The sequence below is a fragment of the Coregonus clupeaformis genome, unplaced genomic scaffold (genome assembly GCF_020615455.1).
Source record: "Coregonus clupeaformis isolate EN_2021a unplaced genomic scaffold, ASM2061545v1 scaf0293, whole genome shotgun sequence".
NCBI lineage: Eukaryota > Metazoa > Chordata > Actinopteri > Salmoniformes > Salmonidae > Coregonus > Coregonus clupeaformis.
This window is the reverse complement of record NW_025533748.1, coordinates 309,597-335,060: the sequence shown is the minus strand read 5'-3', so window position 1 is coordinate 335,060 and position 25,464 is coordinate 309,597. Positions and strand designations below refer to the sequence as shown.

The following is a 25,464-nucleotide window of genomic DNA, read 5'->3' as shown; positions in this document are numbered from 1 at the left end:
TTATCAAAATAGGCTAGTGTTATCACATTGTATTTCTTAAGTCATATTTATATCGCTATACTATACATGATGGAATGACATGACAAGAACAAGCCTGACATCACTTTATAGAACCTAGCCAAACGGAAATGTTTTGAATAATTTGGCTTCACTAACTATGTCATTAATCACTCTTATCCAAGACCTCAGGTCTAACACTTCTCACTCTCCTCTCTTCGTTTCAATACGCACGCACACACACACACACAATCAATCAACATCACACAGCTTCTCACCAGCTTCTCTCCTCTCAACTCCACCAGGACACCTCATCTCTCAAATGTCCCTCCCAGGCCCCTGTAGGCCCCGTTGGCCGCAGCCCCAAGGCCCTGAACGGTCTGCTGAGCCCCAGGCTGGAGGATCCCCTGACCAACAGCCAGACGTCCCTGAGTGAGATGCTACAGGAGAAGGAGAAGAAGTGGGGTGGAGGGGCCATGGGGATGGGCATGGACCACTCTGCCCTCATCCCCCTGCGCTCCAAGAACTTCAGAGAGAGGAGCGACGCTCACTTTGTGGATGTTATCAAGGAGGACAGGTGGATGGATGGATGGATGGATGGATGTTAGCCTGGTCCCAGATCACACAAACTGATCTGAAACCGGGCTTGATGGATCTGGTGGAGCTTTTTGGGGAGTTGGCAGGATAGCACAAATAGATCTGAAACCAGGCTAAGGAAATCCAAGGATAAGATTCTGAACGCTGAAGGTAGAACTGTTATGTAAGAAGTAGACCCACACGTATCTTTCATGTGGAATCGATGTCTGTTTTGGTACAGTGTGTCTATTTACAATGTACACTATAGAACTAAGGTTCCAAAAATTCCATAGCTTTCCCTAAAATTCCCAATTTTCCAGAAATCTGGATTTCCTGCTTATTCCCCCCTGATTCTGGCAATTCTCCAACTGGGATAAAAATATATATATATATATATATTTTTTTAATGGAATTTAGAGAAAGTTACCAGAGTTTTGCAATCCTATATAGAACAAACACTGCGGTATGATCTGCTCCATGCTATTTTGTTTGTAGTGATCCTTACGCTTCTGCCCACTGAATAAGCCCCTGGGTCGTGTTCATTAAGCACCAAACGGACAAAAACAGACATGATACAGGTGACGGACTATCTGGACTTGTCCAATAAGAAAAGCTCATTTTCATTTTCCATTGCAAATCGTTTGGTGCCTAATGAACACGGACGGCCCTGGTGGTATGATAGGTTGGTGTAACTCTCTCCCCCGAGTCTGTCTTCTCTACACTGACTGACTGACGTCTGTTGATCTGTCCATCTCCCAGTCTGATGAAGGACTACTTCTTCAAGCCTCCCATCAACAAGCTGAGCCACACCTTCCTGGACAGAACCCTGGAGTCTGCCTACAGGACCAGCTACCAGGAAGAGGTGTGTATCCCTCTTTTCTGTCTCTCTCGCTATCTGCCTCTCCCTGTCAACAATTCCCCCCCTTCTTTGGTCTGTCTGTCCCCTATCTATTACTCTGTCTGTCTGTCTCTATTCCTCTTATTTTGTCTTTCTAATGTCTCACTACTTCTCTCTGTCTACTAGACTAGACCTGGTTTGTCTTTTCTTGTCTGTCCCTCTGACTCCCTATCCGTTTCACCCTGCTTTTCTTCATGTCTGTCTAGCTCTCTGTGTGTGTGTTCTCTGAGTAACCTGTAAGCACTGCACTATGTATGGCCTGTCAGGACTGCGGCAAAGGCAGGGAAATCACTGCAGGACCTCAATAGGAATGTCCTCTTGGTTTGTGAAGCCCTCTGCTGATAAAGTGGGGGAACTGCATGTTCAACTTCACGTCTGGATAATGTTTAGTTTATATTTACATTTTAGTCATTTAGCAGACGCTCTTATCCAGAGCGACTTACAGTTAGTGAGTGCATAAATTTTTTATACTGGCCCCCCGTGGGAATCGAACCCACAACCCTGGCGATGCAAGTGCCATGCTCTACCAACTGAGCTACAGGAGGCCAATTCAGTTTCATACTTACGACTTAATCACAACAAGAGTTTTTTTAAGACTTCCATTCCTCATGCTTCTCTATTCTCTCCCGCAACCTTTGTTATTTTTCTTATCATCTGTTCCTTTCCTTTGCTCTCTCTCTTTTACCCTTTCCAATCCTTCCCTCTCTTTATTTCTTTACTCTTTGCAATCGGACCCAGGTACCATTCATTGCCATTGTGCCTTTAGCAAGGCACTTAACTCCTACAATTGCTCTGGCAGTGCTCTGCGGCTAACGCTGTGCTGCTCCCAGCCTTGTGTGTCTTTGTGTGTGTATGAGGTTGGCTATTGTGACAGCAAATCAATCAATTTCCATTGAAAAATGACAAAGTATTTATTCTCTTCTATTCCCTCCCGTCCCCAGGTGGAGACCCAGGCGGCGGTGCAGACCTTTGCCAGTCCTACCTTCAGCTCTTTCCTGGACATGGTCCTGTGCTGCTCTGTGTTCCTGGCCCTCTCCCTGGCCTGCCTCCTCCGGCCCCTGCTCTCCCTCCCTAAGGCCCCCCTGCCTGCCCCGGCCCTCGCCCTGGCTGCTGTGGCCGCCCTGCTGGAGGCCCTGGCGATGGTGCTGTCTATACGGTAAGACTGGTGGGGGAGAGAAGGAGAGGTGGAGAGGGGGATGGGGAGGAGGAGGAGGAGGAGGAGGAGGGAAAAGGGGGAAGAAGTTGGGAGGGATGGAAGGAGGAGGGAGAAGAGAGGAAAGGGGATGAGGAGAGGGATATGAGGGGTGGGGAGGAACTGGGGAGGAGAGGAAGAGGGGGAGGATGGTGAAAGGGAGAGAACTAAGGGGGGTGAGGTTTGAAGATGGGGGGGAAAAGGGGAGGCTATTAGTCAGTTTTTCAATGGGGTTGGATTACTGTACACATACTGTCTATCAGCCCTCTCTGAGCTAACCTCCTCTCCTCCTCTCCCAGGATGGCCTTCTACCTGGACAGCGTGATGAGCTGCACTAGGACCCTGCTGAGAGCCATCTCTGGCTGGGTCCCCCGTCACCTGATAGGGGCCGTGCTGGTGTCCCTGCCCACTGTGTCCGTCTTCTCACACGTCACCTGTGACATGCACCTCTCCATACAGGTGAGCGTGTCTATTCTGTTAATTTGCCCCGGTCATTTCCTCCAGAGTTTGACAATGCTAACGATTGTTCCTTCCTGTGTCTCTATCTGTGTCTCCCAGTTCACCATGCTCACCTGCTGTGCAGTGATCATTGCCATCATCCAGTACTGTAACTTCTGCCAGCTGAGCTGCTGGATGCGCTCGGCCATGGCTACCGTGGTGGGAATGGTGCTGCTCGTCCTGCTCTTCAGCCCACCCTGCAGGTCAGACACATTATAATGAATTAGATCTTTTTTAACACATTTATGGCCCTTTTTGTTGGTCGGAAAGGACCTTAAAGGGGCATCTGCAGTTCAAACAATAACAACACGGACACCCTGTCACTGTTTTGGGAAACAACTGAGGAACGGGGCTGGAGAAATGTAACCACCCTCAAATTTGTATATTGCCCATTTAATCCACTACCAATGCACTCACTGAGGTTCGATAGGATATTGTATACAATATTACCACAATGTCATCCTTTGTGCTGACACTGTGTAATTTAATTTGTTGTGAACTCAATTAATCTCATCCGACCGTGTCCCATGTTTTTGTCTCCTCTGTCTTCCAGTTCTGCCAACAGTATGTTATTTTGGTGAGTAGAATGAAGTTACCTATACAACTATTGATGCATTCACAATGTATCATTGGATGGCCATGCTGTATTCTCAGATTTTAAATATATCTCTTTTCCTTAACTTCTTCCCTCTCTTTTTCGCCATCCCTCCTTCCATCTCTCCATCCCTCCTTTCTTCTCTCCTTCCTTGTTTCTCCCTCCCTTTCTCTCTCCTCCAGGTCTGGTGACGCCACCAACAACAGTAACCACAGCAGTGTTGTGCATGGTCAGCCTGAGCCCGCCGCTGACCCCGTGCCCCGCCCCCAGGACCTGCTGGGCCCCGAGGTGGGAGTGGCCTTCTTCCTGCTTTTGCTGCTCGTCTGGTTCCTCAATCGCGAGTTCGAGGTCAGCTACCGCCTCCATTACCATGGCAACGTGGAGGCCGACCAGCACCGCATCAAGATCCAGAACATGAGGGACCAAGCCGATTGGTTGCTTAGGAACATCATCCCCATCCACGTGGCAGAGCAGCTCAAAGTGACCCAGAGTTACTCCAAAAACCATGGTAACGTTGGCGTGATTTTTGCCAGTATCGTGAACTTTAGCGAGTTCTACGAGGAGAGTTACGAGGGCGGCAAGGAGTGCTACCGCGTGCTCAACGAGCTCATCGGTGACTTTGATGAGCTGCTTCGCGAGCCGCCCTTCAACAACATCGAGAAGATCAAGACCATCGGCGCCACGTACATGGCGGCGGCCGGGCTGAACGCGCAGCAGTGCGCCGAGGCGCCGCACCCGCACGGCCACCTGCGGGCGCTGTTTGACTTCGCACTGGAGATGATGCGCGTGGTGGACGACTTCAACAAGAACATGCTGGGCTTCAAGTTCAAGTTGCGCATTGGGTTCAACCATGGTCCTTTGACCGCGGGGGTGATCGGAACCACTAAGCTGCTCTACGACATCTGGGGCGACACGGTGAACATCGCCAGTCGCATGGACACCACGGGCGTGGAGTGCCGCGTGCAGGTGAGCGAGGAGAGCTACTGCGCGCTCAGTGCCATGGACTACAACTTCGACTACCGCGGCACAGTCAATGTCAAGGGCAAAGGTCAAATGAAGACCTTTCTGTTCCCCAAGAGTGCGGACAGCGGTGCCCCCGTGCCTCAGTACCTGCTCTCCGTATCGCCAGAGATCCGGGTGCAGGTGGACGGGAGTATCGGGCGCTCGCCAACGGATGAGCTCTCTAATATGGTGCCTAGCTCCATGGCTGGTGTACCCAGTACCACCAGTCCCTCGCACAGCCCTAGGGTGTCCACGGGTCTGCTGCGGCCTGAGAGGGGGATGGTGGAGGCTGGAGATAGGCCAGACAGCCGGGAACAATACTACTGTAGCCCTACTACTACAGAGACCATCACAGCCAGACGCTCCTCCTCCTCCTCGTCCTACGTTGGTCTAGCCTCCCTGCCTATCACTAGTCAAGCTGGAGCTACTTTGAAAGTCCAACAACCCACTCTGCCCATCATTAGTTTAGGTGGATCTCCTTCCACAAAAGTCCAACAACCAAATATGCCCATCACTAGTCTAGCAGGTGCTCCTCAAACATCGACAAATGTCCAACAACCAATTCTTCCCATCACTAATAAAGGTGAAGCTCCTTCAACCAACGTCCAAGAATCAAATCTGCCCGTCACTAGTCTAACTGGAGCTCTTTTGACAGTCCAACAACCAAATCTGCCCATCACTAATAAAGGTGAAGCTCCTTCAACCAAAGTCCAACAACCAAATCTGCCCGTCACTAGTCTAGCTGGAGCTCCTCCAACAAACGTCCTCCAACAACCAAAACCTGTGGCGCCTGCCTCCCTCCAGCCTCTCTCCCCTCAGAATGCCACAGCAACTGAGTCACGGAAGGAGGTGGAAAAAGAGAAAGTGGAGAAGGACGATGATGACATTATTGGCGAGCTAACGAAACTCTAAGACTGTTATGTCTGCGATAGCTTTTTGCATTAGCCTTCAGCCCTTTAAGTACGGTCTTTCTTGCGTTCCTGCCAGTTTAAGCTTATTATGGAACAAGCATATGTGACGAGAAGGCATACAGGAGGAAGCACCAAAATGGCAGACTGCAAGAAACCAGTTTCTGGCTCCTCTGTTGTCAATTCTTCTCCAGGGTCGTGTTCATTAGGGCACACCTTTTGTAAAACTTCTTGCAACTGTAAGTGAAAATGAGCATTTCTTTTTTAACAAGTTCAGATACTACGTCTGTTTTCTTCCGGTTCATGCCCACTGAACACAACCGATGTCTCTGGTGGGCACTGTATGGATCACAGTAAGAGTGAATAAGAAGATGTGGAAAGTACGACGGGCGCTATTACTGAACTTATGTTGCTATAGAAACCCATAGCCTCCCATGATCTACTTGATTCTCACTAACATCTTTAGTCTTTCTTTTTGGTGTGGTTTTTTTCTTCTTTTTTTTCCCCCTGCCTTTGTTTTTGTAATGTTTTTTGATTAAGTGCCTTTAGCACAAAATAATGTGTAGACCAAGCTGATCTGGACAATGAAAGAGGAAGAAACAATAAAGGGAAAAGAAAACTGGGAAAGACTTCTATACTACAAAACTGTGAACCTTATGTACATTTTAAGGCAAAAGCTTGGTTTCTGTCAGTTTGTTATAGTTGTCTTTGCTCTGTGTAGCTATGACATTGTTTTTGTTACTGTAGTTAAGGAGTTTACAAGAATCAGCGCAATAAGGAATGCCACAGTGAAGAGTGAATGATGGGTTACAAAGGGAAGCAAGATGGAGTCGTCTTTTCACAGTGAATCACTTTAAATTGTCTAAGAAAAGCACAGGCCTCGCACAACGCTCTCAGACAAACCCACAACAACATCTAGAACATCAGTCGGAAGGCCTGACTGTGTGCTTGTGTTCGTGCGCTACACTACAGTAATAACTGCCGTCCACGGCCTCATGTGGAGAGGTGGCTGTAAGTTGTCATTCTGAAACAGATGAAACCGTGGGATGACTAAGAAGGTCGGGAGTGTGATCAAGAAATAATGAAATCCCTCTTGCTGATGTGGTATCTTTTCTCCCGGCCCTGGTTAAAAGTAAGGACCTCTGTCATACCAGCCTCAAGCCCTCAACGAGACCTTGGTAATATAAATTAGGGCAGAATCCTAACTCCCACTTAAGTCTGTTTTAAGTCAAAGTCTCCCATTGACATCGATGCATGACTAAGTGAAAATGTTTAAATTAGGACTCAACCCTAACTCTTTAACATATAATTAATTAGCTTCAACTGCACATTAGTGCTGCAAGTCTATAAAGCTACATTTTAGCACCACAGGTTGGTTCATGTGCCATAACCTCTTCCTAGTCTTTTACAGGAATGCAATCTGTTGTTAGGCTACTGTTGTGGAGGTTTGAAGTGCACACCTCTAGGTAGGCCTCCTAATAGGTGGTTTCTATAGAACGTACTGGCTTGCTTACAATACAGTTAACAATCTGCTAAAATTGTTACATGTTACACGTGCGTCACGTACATATCATGTGGAATAGGCAAGAGCACAACAGATCTGGGACCAGGCTAATCTTGAGTAGTCTCTTGTGACGGACCGTTAACAGAGATTTATTTCTGGCTGTTGTTGAGTGATCCAGTTTAACGGAATGGTAGATAGGTATATTGACCTTCAAATAGGACTTGATCTGCTATTGCCATGCCCCACTCCTATTACTCTACCGTCTGGCTATTTAGAATTACATGCAAGGGAATGCACCCGATTCCTCTTGTTACGGCATTCCTGCCAAATCAGATCCTGGATAATGAGGGAAGTTTCTAACATGTGTCATGTAAGCAACATATAATAAACATGTAAAGTGTGCATGTTCAGTCAGTGCTACATATTTTCCTATTTGTTTTGTGTGTTTGATTTGTCGAAGTTGAGATCTCGTAGTTTTTTGTTTTTTATACTTTTTTTTAAAATATGTACTGTATGCATTGTTTTATCAGACCCTTTCTTGAGAGAATTGAGTATGGTAAACTGTACAGTGCATATCCTCCAACTGCAAGTCTAATCATCCCTGTCACTGTCTCTCTGTTTTAGTAAAAGGGCTTGGGTGCTCGGGGGAAAGAACAAAACAAGTAATGCTACGACTAGGTTTCCATCCAATTGGTGAGAGATTTTCATGCAAATATTCTGAAATCTGCATAAAGGAAATATGCGCATTTTCCCACCAGTGGTGTGTTTCCACCAAATTGATTTGTTGCGGATAAAAATCAGTGCGTGATGACATAGTGCACACAAAATGTACTTTTTCACTTAAGTTTTCATGTACCGAATAAAAATCTAAAGTTCAATGTGTTTCCATTGCATTTTCAACTCTACCAATAGTTTTGTTACAAAAACTGTTGGGTAAAATAGCAAATGTGCCTACTCTGGTCTTGGCACGTGCGCTCTAGCCAACAGATCGCAGATACAGTGTGGGTAGGCTAGTCTACATAATGAGATTATTATGGATAAGAGCGAGAAAATGTATATATTTTAAATTGCAGTCAAGCATCGATCAACATGTCACCAGAATCAGACCCTCAATATTTATTGGAAAGGAGCATCAAGCTCACTGTGCACTTTCATCACCCTGTGAAGTTCATCATAAGTTTGTCTATTTCATGTGTAGCCTAATAAACTGTATATCATCGCGTGACTCATGGTTTACTTCGATATGATGGTTATTATATGAATATTTACCTCGCATAATGTTTTATTTTACCAACACAGAAAGATCACACCACGTCGAACGAACAAATTATCTTTCGGCAATTTATAAAATTGTACCGAAACTTCCTGTTTCCATCACAAATGTCGTGATTTTTTATTTATTATGCGGTATGACTTTACTCACATAAAAACTGGGGATGGAAATGTCTTATATTATTTGTGACCTCAGACATACTTTGAAACCTCAAAGGTACAATATCAAAGCTTTCTGAATTAGGACTATAACTTGGGAAGTAAATGTTAATGGTAAAAGACTCCAAACCAACATGTTTTAGTTTAGTAAAGATAGAGATACTCAGGATATCCTAGCAATCATTTGGGTTTTAAGTGCATCTTTCAACTTTCAGCACTTAACTTTCTCTTTTGTAGTGCCATAATTTGTTTTACTACAGGTTCCTTGTGTGTACTGCAAGAGTTTGCTAGTAGTGCATTTTCAGTCATAGGAAAATCCTCTTTAAATCAACTCTGATATCATTTCATTAAGATTGCCACGTTTTATTTCTCAAACCTCCTTGAATACAAATGTTTGGAACTTTTTTACATGTGTAGTGCTTACATGTTTTTCATATTTTTCTCATCCAAGTTCTTTTCACTTTTTATTTGAATTTGACATGTGCCTTTTCTACTACATAATCTGCTGAGCAATTGTTTCCAACATTTAGATTCACTGATATGAGTGTGAAACTCAATATTGCAGTTCATTGCCACTTTTTGGTACACAGCTGCCACTTATTTGTTTTGACGTGGATTTAAAAACAGGGAATAACAAAAAATGTAGTTTTACTTTGTTTGGCTGGATATTATTGTGCTGTGTAGAATTGCTTGAATGGGGCTAGGCCCATTTTAAGTGCATTAATCTACAAACGGCATTGTTTTCAAAAGGTTAAATGTATTCTTGCCGATTATGAGCACACAACCCTTGTTGTAACCTAACCAAATTCCATTGATTACAATAAAGGGACATATCGGAACAATCAGTTGAAATAATAAACTTCACACAGTGTTATCTTGCTAAATGTCCCAAGGAAGGGGAAACTGCATAATTGAGGTCTTGGACACATGAAAGGAAGATAGAACGCAATATTAGCTACAGCTTCTCTTACTGCCTTTGAGAAACTCTGCTTATCAACCTATGGATTCCTGGTGTTTTATCGTGTTGATGCTGGATAAGTACTGTTCTTTAGAAAACAAAGGGAAATAAATAGTTTCATTTAAGGCTAACTCTCAGAGGTGTTGGAGCCCAAATCTTATGCCTGATTCAGTCCGAACCGTACTGTCAGTGGTGTAAAGTACTTAAGTAAAAATACTTTAAAGTACTACTTAAGTAGTTTTTTTGGGTATATGTACTTTACTATTTAAACTATTTTGCCAACTTTTACTTTTACTTCACTACATTCCTAAAGAAAAGAATGTACTTTTTACTCCATACATTTTCCCTGACATCCAAAAGTACTCGTTACATTTTGACAGGAAAATGGTCCAATTCACAAACTTATCAAGAGAACATCCCTGGTCATCCCTACTGCCTCTGATCTGGCGGACTCACTAAACACACATGCTTCGTTTGTAAATTATGTGTTGAGTGTTGGAGTGTGCCTCTGGCTAGCTGTAAATGTAAAAAACCAAGAAAATTGTGCGGTCTGGTTTGCTTAAAATAAGGAATTTGAATACTTTTGATACTTAAGGACATTTTAGCAATTCCATTTACTTTTAATACTTAAGTATATTTAAAACCAAATACTTTTAGACTTTTACTCAAGTAGTATTTTATTGGGTGACTCACTTTTACTTGAGTAATTTTCTATTAAGGTATCTTTACTTTTACTCAAGTATGACAATTTGAGTACTTTTCCACCACTGCGTAGTGTGATGATGGCTCTATTTTCTTTCCACACTGCAACTGTGGTGGATGTGTTACCGGACCAGCGCAGTACAGCTTGGTTGGGCTCAGTAGTGTGAAAAAGGTATTGGGCTCCCTACTTCAAAAAAGCTTAGTTTTTTTTGTTGTACTAACTTGCCTTCACTGCAAAAAGGACTTCATAGATTGACAATGGGATTGAAATGTTGTGAACTAACAGAATGGCACATTGGGACTAGTTTTGATGCCAAAGAGTGTCATCATTGATTTGGTGTATGTTTTGCCTTACATTCCTGTCTTCATTTGCTCTGTCTTATGCACATTGATGATGGGTTGTTTCTATACTCACTAGTATGATATGTATGTATGTACATATGCATTTAATATTATTTACACAGGTGCCATTGTTGAAGGGTTGAGGAATACATGGAAGGTTAGATAAATGTTAGAACATTGTTGCAATTATGTCCAAATGTCATGTTTGCCTGCATGTACAGTATATGTACCTACCTGTATGAACGTTTGTGTAACTGTATGATTGTGGGAGAGGGATGCGCTAACTAACCCCAGTAGCCCTAGGATTGTGTGCTGCCTGAAATTGTCAATTTATTTCCATTTTTGTCATTTAGCAGACGCTCTGATCCAGAGCGACTTACAGTAGTGAGTGCATACCTTTTTCATACTTTTTTTCCCATACTGGTCCCCCGTGGGAATCGAACCTACAACTTGGCGTTGCAAGCACCATGCTCTACCAACTGAGTCACACGGGACGCTGACAAGGACCTATAAGGACATTTTCCTGCCACCACTACTTCTATATAGGCCTAGGCTACAGATCTCTCCTTCCTAAGGGATCCAATGGTATTCCTCCATGAGTAGCCTGGTCGGTCTCAGATTGGTTTGTGCTGTTGGCAGCTCCTATGGTCAATGTAACAGCAAACAATGACCATAGGAGTTGACTAGACAGTGCAACAGATCTGGGACCAGGCTACATCATCAACACACTGCAAGGTAAAATCACACTGCTAGATTTCTGTTCATGTTTTCAGACCCTGTTTCATATACGCCTACTGTACAATTGCGGCTGGTAGATCTTTGGCCTCCCTTCGACTGTCTTTTGTACAGCCTATAGCACGCTGCATTTTTGGAGGGGTCCGCAAATGAAGGTAAAAAAAGAAAAAAAAAGAATAAAGTGATTTTTTTCTGAGATTTGTTTTGATGGTTCTGTTTGCATTGGTTGATATTTACCCATTATTACAACTATTGATGTAACTCTTGATGATTTTGCACATTTACAATTGACATGTAAACTTCCGTTGCTTGGCTCCTGAAGTTGATACAAATGTAGCTTACTAGATGGATGGACAAGGGTGAAGGGCCCCAAAATGGTCTTATGAGACTTGGTGAGCATAATACACAATGTATACGGGGGCTGTAATTATCAAGCATTTCGGAAGTAAAAAAAACACAATAACTGCTCACTTGTACATTGTTCTGAACACTTTAGGTTAGAAAGTGCTTTGACAGCTCCTTAATTTTGGGGGTTATTCCACCCCTAGAGGCTAGTTGATGTACGTCCACATGACGCACGGCAGGGCATAGGTTTGCGTAGGGCGTGATTGCACAGCCCCTCCCCCCCATAGTCTAGCTAGAAAGAAAAAAACTTTTTGTATCGGAGGAATCAACAGCCGCCATCTTGACGCGGCTCAGAATCAGGATTTCGGGAGAGCATTCTTTTTTAGACCGAAACGAGCCATTTAGACCGTGCTGAAACGGCTTTATTCTGCAGAAAATCGAAGTCTTTATTCCTTCGAAGATAATTATTGAGAAAAAACGAGGATTGGATCGGTTTTTGTCGTCTAGAGAGCCCCTCGTATATTTGATTTCCCCTTCAGCGAGCGCCGCTTCTCGGTATCTCCGTTCCGAGACTATGTATTTATCGGGGGACAGTATCGAGAAAAATAAATCGGCGCATACAAAATATTTTTGGAAATTTCTTGTCTTTATTGGAGGCGAAAATGGAATTTAAGGCTGTTCATTTGGACCGGGAAAAGGTGCTTATTTAAAGATACCTATCTAGGGATTTATGGAGAAAGGGACTTGAATCCACACTATAGACTTTTTTTGCTACTATTTTAATTTATTTGTCGTGAACTGAAATATTGTTTGGGCATAATTATTAACGATAATTATGTGGGTGTTGGGTGTTGGATTATCATGGGGTGATTGTCACCGGCGAAGCGTGGCGCTGTTGCCTTTATTTTGAAACATTCTACTCGGCTGACTAGTGCAAGCATTTTTCTAGCTTGTCAGCTAGCTGGTTAAATACCCCGATACGTGGTGTGTGAGTAAGAAAAAAGATTGTTGTCAGTACATTTTTCGAGCTGGAAGGAGTCGGATTTCATTTTGCATCATTATTTAGTGATCATTCTTACGGATCAGAATGGCTGACAATTTGCTGGACGTCGGACCTCCCAACGCAAAACGACCGAAACTCAATTCACCTGCTCTTTCAGCGTCAGATGGTCCAGGTAAGCACTAAGTAGGGCCTATTTTGTCATCAGTCTATTGATAAAGTACATTTATGCTAACTATGCATGAGTTATTTGAGTGATAATGAAAACTGTATTTTTATGTTTTGTCTGGTGTTGACTGCGTTCGCTCGTGCACAATGTTCCTCACCTGGAACTTTCATTTGTCAACTCTCGAGCTTTGCAGTGTAGTTGCTCGTGGTAGCAAATTGTCACACCCGACTGTCACTGAATCTACAGTCTCTAGTAACCAACCCCCGCTGCTCTCTTCTCGACTTGCCCATATGCCTTGGTAGTAAAGCCAGCCTACTGGCCGTGTTGGTATTGCACCATGTGCTGATGTCTGTCGCTCCTTCTCCATTTGCTGGCTACGCCTCTGAAAACTTGTTACTCCTATGTGCCCGATAATGTCATTGCGGTGGAGTGTGAGCTGGAGCAGCTGTCGGATCGCAGACGACATTTGTGATATAGCCGCCGCATCTGTTCAAAAGAAAAGAACAACGTCAGGAATTTTGTTGAACGAGCTAGTACAGTGGGCTGCTACCTGTTGAATTCGGTTCATTTCAACACGGACACTTGTTAACCTACCGGTATAAGGCTATTGTCTGAGCACAGTGAACAGAAGTGTCAACATGAACTTGAAGGTAAGATTATATAAATGTACAGAGTGAAACTGATAGGAATGTCTTGGGCGCTGTCCTTGAATAGGGGCCCTGCAGTGAAGTTTATGGACAATGGGATATCAGCTTTGCACTCTGGCTCACAGGTCTCCTGCGCTCATAAACCTAGCCTCCCAGACCATAACAAAACTCTAAAACAGCGCTGCCTTGGTTGGTTTCCATCAGAGAGAGAAGAACGTTATGCCTAAACCTAGTCTCAGGGTCTACCACCACACTGTACCCACCCAAACACTCCAAAACCTGCACAACAACTTATCCTGGCCTCACATCGCTAGCAGCAGCCAGCCAACATATCGTTTAACATGGGTATTTAATAACCTGTCATATTTTATGGTTAACATTGTGTTATATTGCAGTGGCGGCTGCACCACCCCCTCCCTCCACACACTAGTGCTGAGCGATTAGTGCTTTTTGACTTCGGGTTCGGTTAAATTATAAAAAAATAATCACAGTTTTCGATTTTGGTTTCGATAATTTATTTGACTATGCATTATGTGAGTTGTATGCTGTAATAACACCGAATAGAACAATTAGGGCAGTCCCTGACTAAAAATCTTGGTTGACAATAGTCATCTGTTCTTTCGACCAATCGATTGGTTTACATTTTAAAACGTATCTTTCCACATCCTATGTGTTTTAATAAAATCCACGATATGCACTGAGCTTGTCTGATTTAAGCGCACTGTTTGATTAAATAATTAAGACACACACATGACTAGAGGGAGTCCGACCGCAATTGATTTGATTCTGCCGGGCCGGGCTCAGACTTGCTGCTCGAGTGACTGACTAGCACCTGTTGTCTCTCTCCTCCCTGCTGTAGCGACCACCACAGAACATCAGCAGTGTTTATCGTGCTGTCGGTGTTGCTGAAGCTGCAACACAATTAGACATTTCTGACTGAAAAGTTCTGTTACCGAAATCCCCCATTTTGTTTAGGAAAAACATTCCCTATTCCCTCAACCCCTGCTCTCTTTACGTGACACATGTATGCATCACATGCACTTGACCAATAGGGCTTGACCTATAGATGGCGTAGTAGTGCAGTCCTGTTTTTGTCGTGTGTCTGTAAATAGCCTGTAAATACCCTGTTTTTTTTGTATTTTTCGTACATATTTTCCTATCAGACTGTTCATCCTTCTACAAAATATACTTTCCTGCAACCCGCCTCACTCAATGTGGAACGGATTCTATTATTGACTTACCTTTTATCTAGAATCTCCAGTTGAAACTAGCTAGCCAGCTAACTAGCTACTTGCTATTAGCCACAGTTGCTATTTCACCCAGAACATTGGATTTTCTGCCGGAATAATTTAATCACTGGACATTAATCACCGGATCGCAACTAGCTAGCCGCAACCGAATGGATGTTGCTGTTTGGCTAATCACCACTGCCCCCGATGCAAGCACCAGCTAGCCTAGAGCCAGGCTCATATCCCGGCTATCTACCTCTAGGTCTACCGGACGGGAGTAGCCAGCTAACTAGCTACTTGCTATCAGCTACCGTTAGCGGTTTTTCACCATTGTCAGCTCTAGTCTGGACTATTATTCGGCCAGTCTGCACTGTCTGCACAGCGCGTTATCGACCCAGAACATATCAGTTTTTCTGCCGGAATCACTGAATCACTGGACCTTTAACTCCGGATTCATCGCTACCAGCTAGCTGCAACAAAATGGACGTTGAGGTCTGGCTAATCATCGTGAGCTAGGCCCATCTCCCATCTCCCGGCTATCTACCTCTCTGTCAACCGGACGGGACCACCTAGTGTTGACACGGAGCCCAGCCGATCCTACACGACTGGTCTGCCGACGAAATCGTCTGATGAGGTAGATTTTACAACAGGCTTCCCGTTACGACGTTGACCACGAAGATTCCATCTGCTAGCCCCGGCCTGCTAGCACACGCTAGCCGTGCCCTCTTGCTCGCTTGTGCTTTAGCAGCCCCCGAACTACCTCCGAACGATGCTATTGCTGTTCACCGGACCTTATAACTCAGCTATACAGCTGATGTCTGCTGGACTGTTCCTTTTTACGGTACTGCATCCTGTTTATGTTTAGCCTCAGCCCAAACTGTGTCGTCATTACCAGCTGTTGTCTTAGCTCTCTCAAATTACACCTTGATTGCTTTATGCCTCTCTCCCTTGTCAATATGGTTAGCTTATTGTTGTTTCGGTTATTTCTAATTGTACTATTTCACTGTAGATCCCCCAGCCCAGCTAAACCTGCCTTAGATAGCTCCTTTGTCCCACCCCCCATACACGCGGAGACCGACTCAATTGGTGCCTCCAGTGATGCTATCTCTTTCATTGTTACCCAACGCTTAGGTTTACCTCCACTTTACTCATATCCTTCCATATCCTTGTCTGTACATAATGTCCTGAATCTTTTCTACAATGCCCGGAAATCTGCCCCCTTTATTCTATGTACCCAACGCACTAGAAGACCAGTTCTTAAAGCCTTTAGCCGTATCCTTATTCTAGTCCTCCTCTGTTCCTCTGGTGATGTAGAGGCTAACCCAGGCCCTGCAGCCCTCAGTATCACTCCTACTCCCCAGGCGCTATCATTTGCTGACTTCTGTAATCGCAAAAGTCTTGGTTTCTTGCACGTAAATATCAGAAGTCTACTTCCTAAGTTTGAGTTATTCACTGCGTTAGCACACTCCGCCAACCCTGATGTTCTAGCAGTGTCTGAATCCTGGCTTAGGAAGGCCACCAAAAATTCAGAAATTTCCATCCCCAACTATAACATTTTCCGTCTAGATAGAACTGCCAAAGGGGGTGGAGTTGCAATCTACTGTAGAGATAGCCTGCAGAGCTCTATCATACTATCCAGGTCTGTGCCCAAACAATTTGAGCTTCTACTTCTAAAAATCCACCTTTCCAGAAATAAGTCTCTCACTGTTGCCGCTTGCTACAGACCGCCCTCAGCCCCCAGCTGTGCCCTGGATACCATATGTGAATTGATTGCCCCCCCATTTATCCTCAGAGTTCGTACTGCTTGGTGACCTAAATTGGGATATGCTTAACACCCCGGCCATCCTACAATCCAAACTAGATGCCCTCAATCTCACACAAATTATCAACGAACCTACCAGGTACAACCCTAAATCCGTAAACATGGGTACCCACATAGATATCATCCTGACTAACTTACCCTCTAAATACACCTCCGCTGTCTTCAACCAGGATCTCAGCGATCACTGCCTTATTGCCTGCGTCCGTAACGGGTCCGCGGTCAAACGACCACCCCTCATCACTGTCAAACGCTCCCTAAAACACTTTAGCGAGCAGGCCTTCCTAATTGACCTGGCCCAGGTATCCTGGATGGATATAGATCTCATTCCGTCAGTAGAGGATGCCTGGTTGTTCTTTAAAAGTAATTTCCTCTCAATCTTAAATAAACATGCCCCATTCAAAAAATCCAGAACTAAGAACAGATATAGCCCCTGGTTCTCCTCAGACTTGACTGCCCTTGACCAGCACAAAAACATCCTGTGGCGTACTGCATTAGCATCAAATAGCCCCCGCGATATGCAACTTTTCAGGGAAGTTAGGAACCAATATACACAAGCAGTCAGGAAAGCAAAGGCTAACTTTTTCAAACAGAAATTTGCATCCTGTAGCACTAACTCCAAAAAGTTTTGGGACACTGTAAAGTCCATGGAGAATAAGAGCACTTCCTCCCAGCTGCCCACTGCACTGAGGCTAGGAAACACTATCACCACCGATAAATCTACAATAATCGAGAATTTCAACAAGCATTTTGCTACGGCTGGCCATGCTTTCCACCTGGCTACCACTACCCCGGCCACCAACTCTGCACCCTCCGCTGCAACTTGCCCATGCCCCCCATGCCCATGCTTCACACAAATTCAGACAGCTTGTGTTCTGAAAGAGCTGCAAAATCTGGACCCCTACAAATCAGCTGGGCTAGACAATCTGGACCCTTTCTTTCTAAAACTAGCCGCAGAAATTGTCGCAACCCCTATTACTAGTCTGTTCAACCTCTCTTTCGTAACCACCGCATTCTTATTGGCAGACTAAATAGCCTTGGTTTCTCAAATGACTGCCTCGCCTGGTTCACCAACTACTTCTCAGATAGAGTTCAATGTGTGAAATCGGAGGGCCTGTTGTCTGGACCTATGGCAGTCTCTATGGGGGTGCCACAGGGTTCAATTCTTGGGCCGACTCTTTTCTCCGTGTATATCAATGATGTCGCTCTTGCTGCTGGTGACTCTCAGATCCACCTCTACGCAGACGACACCATTTTGTATACATCTGGCCCTTCATTGGACACTGTGTTAACAAACCTCCAAACGAGCTTCAATGCCATACAACACTCCTTCAGTAGCCTCCAACTGCTCTTAAACACTAGTAAAACTAAATGCATGCTCTTCAATCGAACGCTGCTGGCACCCGCCCACCCGACTAGAATCACCACTCTCGACGGGTCTGACCTAGAGTATGTGGACAACTACAAATACCTAGGTGTCTGGTTAGACTGTAAACTCTCCTTCCAGACTCACATTAAGAATCTCCAATCCAAAGTTAAATCTAGAATCGGCTTCCTATTTCGCAACAAAGCCTCCTTCACTCATGCTGCCAAACATGCCCTCGTAAAACTGACTATCCTACCGATCCTTGACTTCGGCGATGTCATTTACAAAATAGCCTCCAACACTCTACTCAGCAAATTGGATGTAGTCTATCACAGTGCCATCCGTTTTGTCTCCAAAGCCCCATACACTACCCACCACTGTGACCTGTACGCTCTTGTTGGCTGGTCCTCACTACATGTTCGTCGTCAAACCCACTGGCTCCAGGCCATCTATAAATCACTGCTAGGCAAATCCCCGCCTTATCTTAGCTCATTGGTCACCATAGCAGCACCCACCCGTAGTCTGCGCTCCAGCAGGTATATCTCACTGGTCATTCCCAAAGCCAACACCTCCTTTGGCCGCCATTCCTTCCAGTTCTCTGCTGCCAATGACTGGAACGAATTGCAAAAATCTCTGAAGCTGGAGACACTTATCTCCCTCACTAACTTTAAGCATCAGTTGTCAGAGCACCTTACCGATCACTGCACCTGTACACAGCCCATCTGAAATTAGCCCACCCAACTACCTCATCCCTATATTGTTATTTATTTTGCTCTTTTGCACCCCAGTATCTCTATTTGCACATAATCTCTTGCACATCTAGCATTCCAGTGTTAATACTAATTGTAATTATTTTGCACTATAGCCTATTTATTGCCTTACCTCCATAACTTGCTACATTTGCACACACTGTATATATATTTTCTGTTGTATTTTATGACCTTATGTTTTTTTTACCCCATATGTAACTGTGTTGTTTTTATCGCACTGCTTTGCTTTATCTTGGCCAGGTCGCAGTTGTAAATGAGAACTTGTTCTCAACTGGCTTACCTGGTTAAATAAAGGTGAAAATAAATATATATATATATATAATTATCACATCAATACAATGGTTATAACAAACTCCGAGCACCATAACACAGTGTGAGAGCAAAATAGATGCAGAGGACATGACAAACTCAAAACTGGGGAATGTTTACTTGTTACTCGGGAGGAAAACGGGAAGTCAGATTTGTGGAATAAATGTGACTGGTTGTGGAAAATACTGGAGGTCAAGAAAAATAAGGTAAGGAGCAAATGCTGCATGCATATTATGTATGCCAAACAGGTGCTGTTAGATTACAATATCATTTTTCTGACCATTTGGAACAATGTAAACAACATGAAATAAATTATAAGTGTACCAGAGAGTCTGTTGTAACGTTTAGTTTTTTTGTAAAGCCTTTATTACAGCAAAGACTAAAAACAGTCGCATTCATTCGTGATTGCAATTTCCGAAATTGAACGGTTTATTTGTCGTTTACGCTAATTATTCAAGGGTCGGTTTGTTATTTTAAAACTAAAATGCTTGATTGCATTTCAAATCATGAATGACTTGTATGCTGTGTGATAACATGAATGAATGATTGATTAATACAGTAGCCGATAAGTATTGAAATATAGGCCTAAGTAAGTTACGGTATTAAGACTAAACAGGATGTGCTCTTAGGCCTACAGCTCAATGGTGGTTATACAAGGCTGCTATACTAAGCCTACTAATAATAATGAAATCAAGAAAAGGAGAGATATTATAAATAAATAATGGACAATTCGGAACAGTGTAAACAACACTAAATAAATTATAAATAATACCAGAGAGGCTGTTCTAACGAAAACAAGAGTAAAGCCTTTATTACAGCATAGCAAAGATTAAAAACAGCCGAATTTGTGAAATAGTTTATCTGACATGTTGTGGTTGCGTGAGGCATGATGCTCACAGAATCAGTAGGCTATTTAACAAACTGAAACAGGCAACAGAAGCAGGGTCTGCCTTATTTCTGTAGATATACACTACAGGTCAAACGTTTTAGAACACCTACTCATTCATGGGTTTTTCTTTATTTTTGCTATTTTCTACATTGTAGAATAATAGTGAAGACATCAAAACAATGAAATAACACATATGGAATCATGTAGTAACCAAAAAAGTGTTAAACAAATCAATATATATATTTTTTGAGATTCTTCAAATAGCCACCCTTTGCGTTGATGACCGCTTTGCACACTTGGCATTCTCTCAACCAGCTTCACCTGGAATGCTTTTCCAACAGTCTTGAATGAGTTCCCACATATGCTGAGCACTTGTTGGCTGCTTTTCCTTCACTCTGCGGTCCGACTCATCCCAAACCATCTCAATTTGGTTGAGGTCCATCCCAAACCATCTCAATTTGGTTGAGGTCGGGGGATTTTGGAGGCCAGGTCATCCGATGCAGCACTCCATCACTCTCCTTCTTGGTGAAATAGTCCTTACACAGCCTGGAGGTGTGTTGGGTCATTGTCCTGTTGAAAAATACATTATAGTCCCACTAAGCCCAAACCAGAAAGGATGGCGTATCGCTGCAGAATGCTGTGGTAACCATGCTGGTTAAGTGCGCCTTGAATTCTAAATAAATCACAGACAGTATCACCAGCAAAGCACCCCCACACCATAACACCTCCTCCATGCTTTACGGTGGGAAATAATAAATAAATACACATGTGGAGATCACCCACACACCTGTTAATTGAAATGCATTCCAGGTGACTACCTCATGAAGCTGGTTGAGAGAATGCCAAGAGTGCAAAGCTTTCATCAAGGCATAGGGTGGCTATTTGAAGAATCTCAAATATAAAATATATTTTGATTTGTTTAACACTTTTTTTGGTTACTACATGATTCCATGTGTGTTATTTCATAGTTTTGATGTCTTCACTATTATTCTACAATGTAGAAAATAGTAAAAATAAAAACCCTTGAATGAGTAGGTGTTCTAAAACTTTTGACCGGTAGTGTATATATGGATGCTTTATAAACCAGGCACATTTAACAGTTAGGCTATTGATTATAGGCCTAATTAAGTTGAGGTTTCCGCTCTCCTCACTTTTCTTAGACAATTAAGGTAAGGGCTGTTTTCTCGTCTCCTCACTCCTGCTGCCGCAGCTGCATTGTTCTCAACACCAATATGCTGGTTAACTTTGCTATTATGCACATAGCAACATGGTCTAGGAAAAGGTGCCAATTCAGCTGCGCACTGATGTGTTTCAGAACCACCAACAGCGACCGCTATCCAACGCGGGAGAAAGCGCATTTGTTATAAAATATTATTTTATTAGTGTTGCACTGTTGTTCTTACTTAATTTAATCATATACAATTTCAGTAGCACATGTCTTAAAGTGATGGACTGTGTCATCCCCACGGCCTCTACAATGGATCAAGAAGTTTATAGAACATTGTTTTATTGATTTGGTGGCTCTAAAATAAATGAAAAGAATGGGTCACACTCACAACCCCAAAAAGTTGAGGTTCCTTTGTATTGTCCGGTAGCTCTGATGAAACGTGGTAAGTCTACCCAGGCCTGTCCTGGAAGAGAAGCCAGTTTTAAACCCCTGTTACAAGTTGAGTCGTTCCCAGGGGTGTGACTAGCTGCCTTAGAACCAGCTGCTGGTGTCTGATGTCAAAGCCAAGACTAGAGAGTAGTCTAAATGGCGGCCGGTAGACTACGGGAGGGCTGCAAAGTTCAGAGGGCGGCCTATGACCTTCACTGCTATCAGATTATCTTGTATTTGACCTGTCGCTGTAAAATGCACTTTAAATAATGTGACTTAACCTAAATGCTCTCCATGACTTTGAGGTCCCTTTTATTGTTTTTATTTCTGTATTTTATAGGGCAATGCCATGTGTAGCTAACGGCCATTGTAGAGTTGTGGTAGTGAATTGCGGTCGGGGTTCATTGTGCATTCTGTAGTGCAGTGTGAAGTTTACATCCATTAGAGTTGTGGTATGAATGGATGTGTCCATTGTGCAACTGTAAATTCTCCACCACTTTCAAACGCTGGGGGGGAAACGCAAACCTCTTCATCTCTAATGAGGTCAATTTAGGGATTACAGACACCACAACCAACTCTTTATTCTCAGTCAAGGAAAGTGTTAAAATCACTCAATGTATCCATTGCCCAATTCCACCTCTGTACCGTACATACAGGGAGACGGCAAGGCAGAAGATTGTCTGTCAACTGGGTCACATTCATTACGACACACCATCGCTAAATGTTTTGCAGCGGGAAACAAAAACAAGCATTTCTTATTGCAGGTTATTATTTCTTAAGTGCAGCGAGTCACTCTTTGTTTTGTCAGTTTATTCCCTTTGGTGCCTAATGAATACGACCCGGTTTACAAACAGCTCTTTGGTTCTGTCCTGGGCTGTAGTCTCTCTTCCCCACTGACAGGCCGGGGTCCTTTGCGGCCCTAGCTCATCTTTCAGTGGGGTGAAGAGCTGTTGCTGGGCAATAAGGCAGCATGACACTCACTCTGCTGCCTCTTTAGAGGGGGCTGCCAGGCCAGAAGCTCTCTGCCTCAGTGTACACACACACACACACACACACACACACAAACGAAGTACACACTAATGCATGTTTTACACACACACACACACCTCTAATGAACGGCCCAGCAGACACAAACACACACACATCCTCTCTAATAGCCCAGCACCGCACACACACTCACTCACTCACCAACAGCTCAGCGAGGCACGCCATAGTATGCCTCAGACCTGCTTTCCTTTTAAGTTGAGAAGCGGCACGGGGTCCTGAGGACACAGAGAAGATTTAGAGACCCAGATTGCAGATGGCAGCAGAGACAAAATAGGGTTTTGTTTGGCTTGAAAAAGCCCAATTCCCAGAACTTCCTCAGGCAGACCTGCGACGAGAGCAGATTCCTCCTCCTCATCATCATCTTTCCTCTCCTCACTCCCACTCACTCCTTCTCGCTCCCACTCAGCCCTCGGCCCATTGGCTAACGCGAGAGAACGAGAAAATGATGCCGGGAGGGAGGAGTTATGACGAGAGAGTAGAAGACTGCGCTCTCTTGGAGGTGTCGAAGATGACTAGACAACCTGTATGAATGGATGTGAATTTGTGATGGCTGTTGCCTTAGTATTAGTCTCCCGAGTGGCGCAGTGGTCTAAGGCACTGCATCGCAGTGCTAGCTGTGCCACTAGAGATCCTGGTTCGAATCCAGGCTCTGTCGTAGCCGGCCGTGACCGGGAGACCCATGGGGCGGCGCACAATTGGCCCAGCGTCGTCCAGGGTAGGGGAGGGAATGGCTGGCAGGGATGTAGCTCAGTTGGTAGAGCATGGCGTTTGCAACGCCAGGGTTGTCGGTTCGATTCACACGGGGGGCCAGTATGAAAAAATAATTTACAAAATAATGTATGCACTCACTAACTGTAAGTCGCTCTGGATAAGAGCGTCTGCTAAATGACTAAAATGTAAATGTATTATTTGACATGTTTTGACATCCTGATGAGAGTTCTAGCCTACCTAGCTAGACTATTTGTCCCACACTCTGCATCTTTATTTGTTTAGAAAACGACTAATGCTGAATTGCTTTTTTTCCTGCTAAGCCACAAATGAAACCACACACCTTCTTCCTCACAATTTTTAATGGCCCGATTAGCCTATAGCCGTGGTTCTCAATCCTGGTCCTGGGGACCCAAAGGGGTGAACATTTTTGTTTTTGCCCTAGCACTACACACCTGATTCAAATCATCAAAGCCTGATAGTGAGTTGATAATTTGAATCAGGTGTGTAGTGCTAGCGCCCCCCCAAAAAAGTGCACCCCTTTGTGTCCCCAGGACCAGGATTGAGAACCACTGGCCTATAGTAAAGGTCTTGGCTATGGATTCACTGCATAAAAGCATAGCGTGTGTTGTCATGGGTTTGGCTGGCTCAAGTCATGTTTCTGAGTCCCATTATTACTGTGATAGACCTCAAACACACGCTCCGCTTTGCCCCTCCCAGCTCTACAGAGCACCCTATAGCCTGTCAGCCAGTGTAGACGGGACGGCTGGCCTTAACACACTGTTTGCGACCCCTGGTTTGATGTGTGTGTTAATGTGTGACAGATTGTTATGTCGTGTGTGTTTGATCCATGCCTGCCGGCCAATATCTGTCTGTGTTTGTTTTGATCTGTATGCCAGTGGTTGTGTTCACTGTCTGTTGGTGCCCGTCGTGGGACATTTGCTCCAGACAAATATTCATCAGGCACATCGCTTACCTAGTGGGTGTTCTCTCCTCAGTCCGGGCTCGGTGAATGGGCACCAACCCCTGGGTGGGTGAGCATTATTCCACCCATGTTAGCATTAGTGTACATACAGCCAAGCGTAAAAACACTGCCTTCAGTTCCACCCGCTTCAGGGGAAACAGGGGAACGGCCCAGGCGGTGCGCGCGCTGTGCGGGTTAATGTATCTGCTGAAGTGGAACTGATTTGAATGGGATGGAGGGGTGTGTGGGGTGAATTGGGCACTACTGCAGATGTCCCCCCCAAAATGTGGGGTGTGGCCAACATGGAGCCCTGCTGCACACTGGTTGTGGGCGTTATCCAGATTTCCATACTCTTCATACAGGGGTATACAGTATTACCAGCAGTGCACACAAGGGGCGCTATTTATATCCCAAGCTAGCCGCCTATAGCTACCAAGTTAGCAGACCAAATTAATAGCTGGAGAAAATGCATTTGGCACATCTTAGATAGTTAACTTAAAGTTTATAAGATATTCAGTTGGCAAACATTAGCAGGGGTCGCATTCAATTGAAGAAGTCTGCATTTTCAAAACACAGACCATAAAAAATCTACATTTTAAAGCATTTCACCTGTGTTTTAACTTGCTACCGCAAAGTACAGGAGAAAAGTAGCCTACACATCAGTCAGAGAGCTATCTGGAGATCCAATGATGAGAGCAAAGATATTTCATCCGAGTGGAGAAGTGCAACTGAAGCATGAAATTAGTCCTTTTACATTCATGATTTGGAGCGAACCCTGACTAAAGCTGAGAAGAATTTACAGTAAGAATCATTTTAGATCTGCGTTTACAAAACGTAGAAAGATATTTCTTTCTGTGTTTTCTTTCCTTTTCTGCATGAAAAACGCAGAATCCTGCGGTAACTTGACCCCAGTGAATTTGTCACGTTTGCTCCATGTGCTCTTTGTAACTGGCTCAATTGAATTTTTGTGACTAAAAAAAATACATTTCTGCTTAAAATCATACCATTGGTATGTATACCGCCCAAGTCTCTCCCTCCCTTCTTCACCTCTTTCCTCATCTCCCCTTACACCTCCTCACCTCTCCCTCACCCCTCCTTACCTCTCCCTCCCCACCCCTCCTCTGTTATCCTCTGAGCATTCTTGGTCTGCAGGGTGCTAATATACTCTCTGATGTGAGACAGGCAGGATTTTGCTGATCAGCGGGGGCATTTTTCATTTAAACCTCTGAGTCTGTCTGTAAAAGGGCTGCGGGAGAAAAAAAAACCT

General features: G+C 44.2%; 2 protein-coding genes across 4 annotated transcripts in view; both read left to right on the top strand.

The window, feature by feature from the left end:
* The window catches only part of LOC121570729 (adenylate cyclase type 9-like), an 82,749-nt gene extending 75,190 nt beyond the window's left edge, over positions 1 to 7,559 (top strand). The window contains exons 4-10 of the mRNA XM_045214650.1: positions 303 to 574; positions 1,333 to 1,435; positions 2,413 to 2,627; positions 2,963 to 3,122; positions 3,222 to 3,364; positions 3,715 to 3,738; positions 3,939 to 7,559. Of these exons, the coding sequence (XP_045070585.1) occupies positions 303 to 574; positions 1,333 to 1,435; positions 2,413 to 2,627; positions 2,963 to 3,122; positions 3,222 to 3,364; positions 3,715 to 3,738; positions 3,939 to 5,670 (2,649 nt within the window). The 3' untranslated portion in view covers positions 5,671 to 7,559. The remainder of the gene's footprint in view (positions 1 to 302; positions 575 to 1,332; positions 1,436 to 2,412; positions 2,628 to 2,962; positions 3,123 to 3,221; positions 3,365 to 3,714; positions 3,739 to 3,938) is intronic.
* A 4,456-nt stretch (positions 7,560 to 12,015) lies between these two features.
* LOC121568737 (histone lysine acetyltransferase CREBBP-like) overlaps positions 12,016 to 25,464 on the top strand; it is an 89,443-nt gene continuing 75,994 nt past the window's right edge. For all 3 annotated transcript variants that reach the window (XM_045214658.1, XM_045214659.1, XM_045214657.1), the window contains exon 1: positions 12,016 to 12,858. In XM_045214658.1, coding sequence (XP_045070593.1) covers positions 12,771 to 12,858 — 88 coding nt within the window. In that variant the 5' untranslated portion in view covers positions 12,016 to 12,770. The remainder of the gene's footprint in view (positions 12,859 to 25,464) is intronic.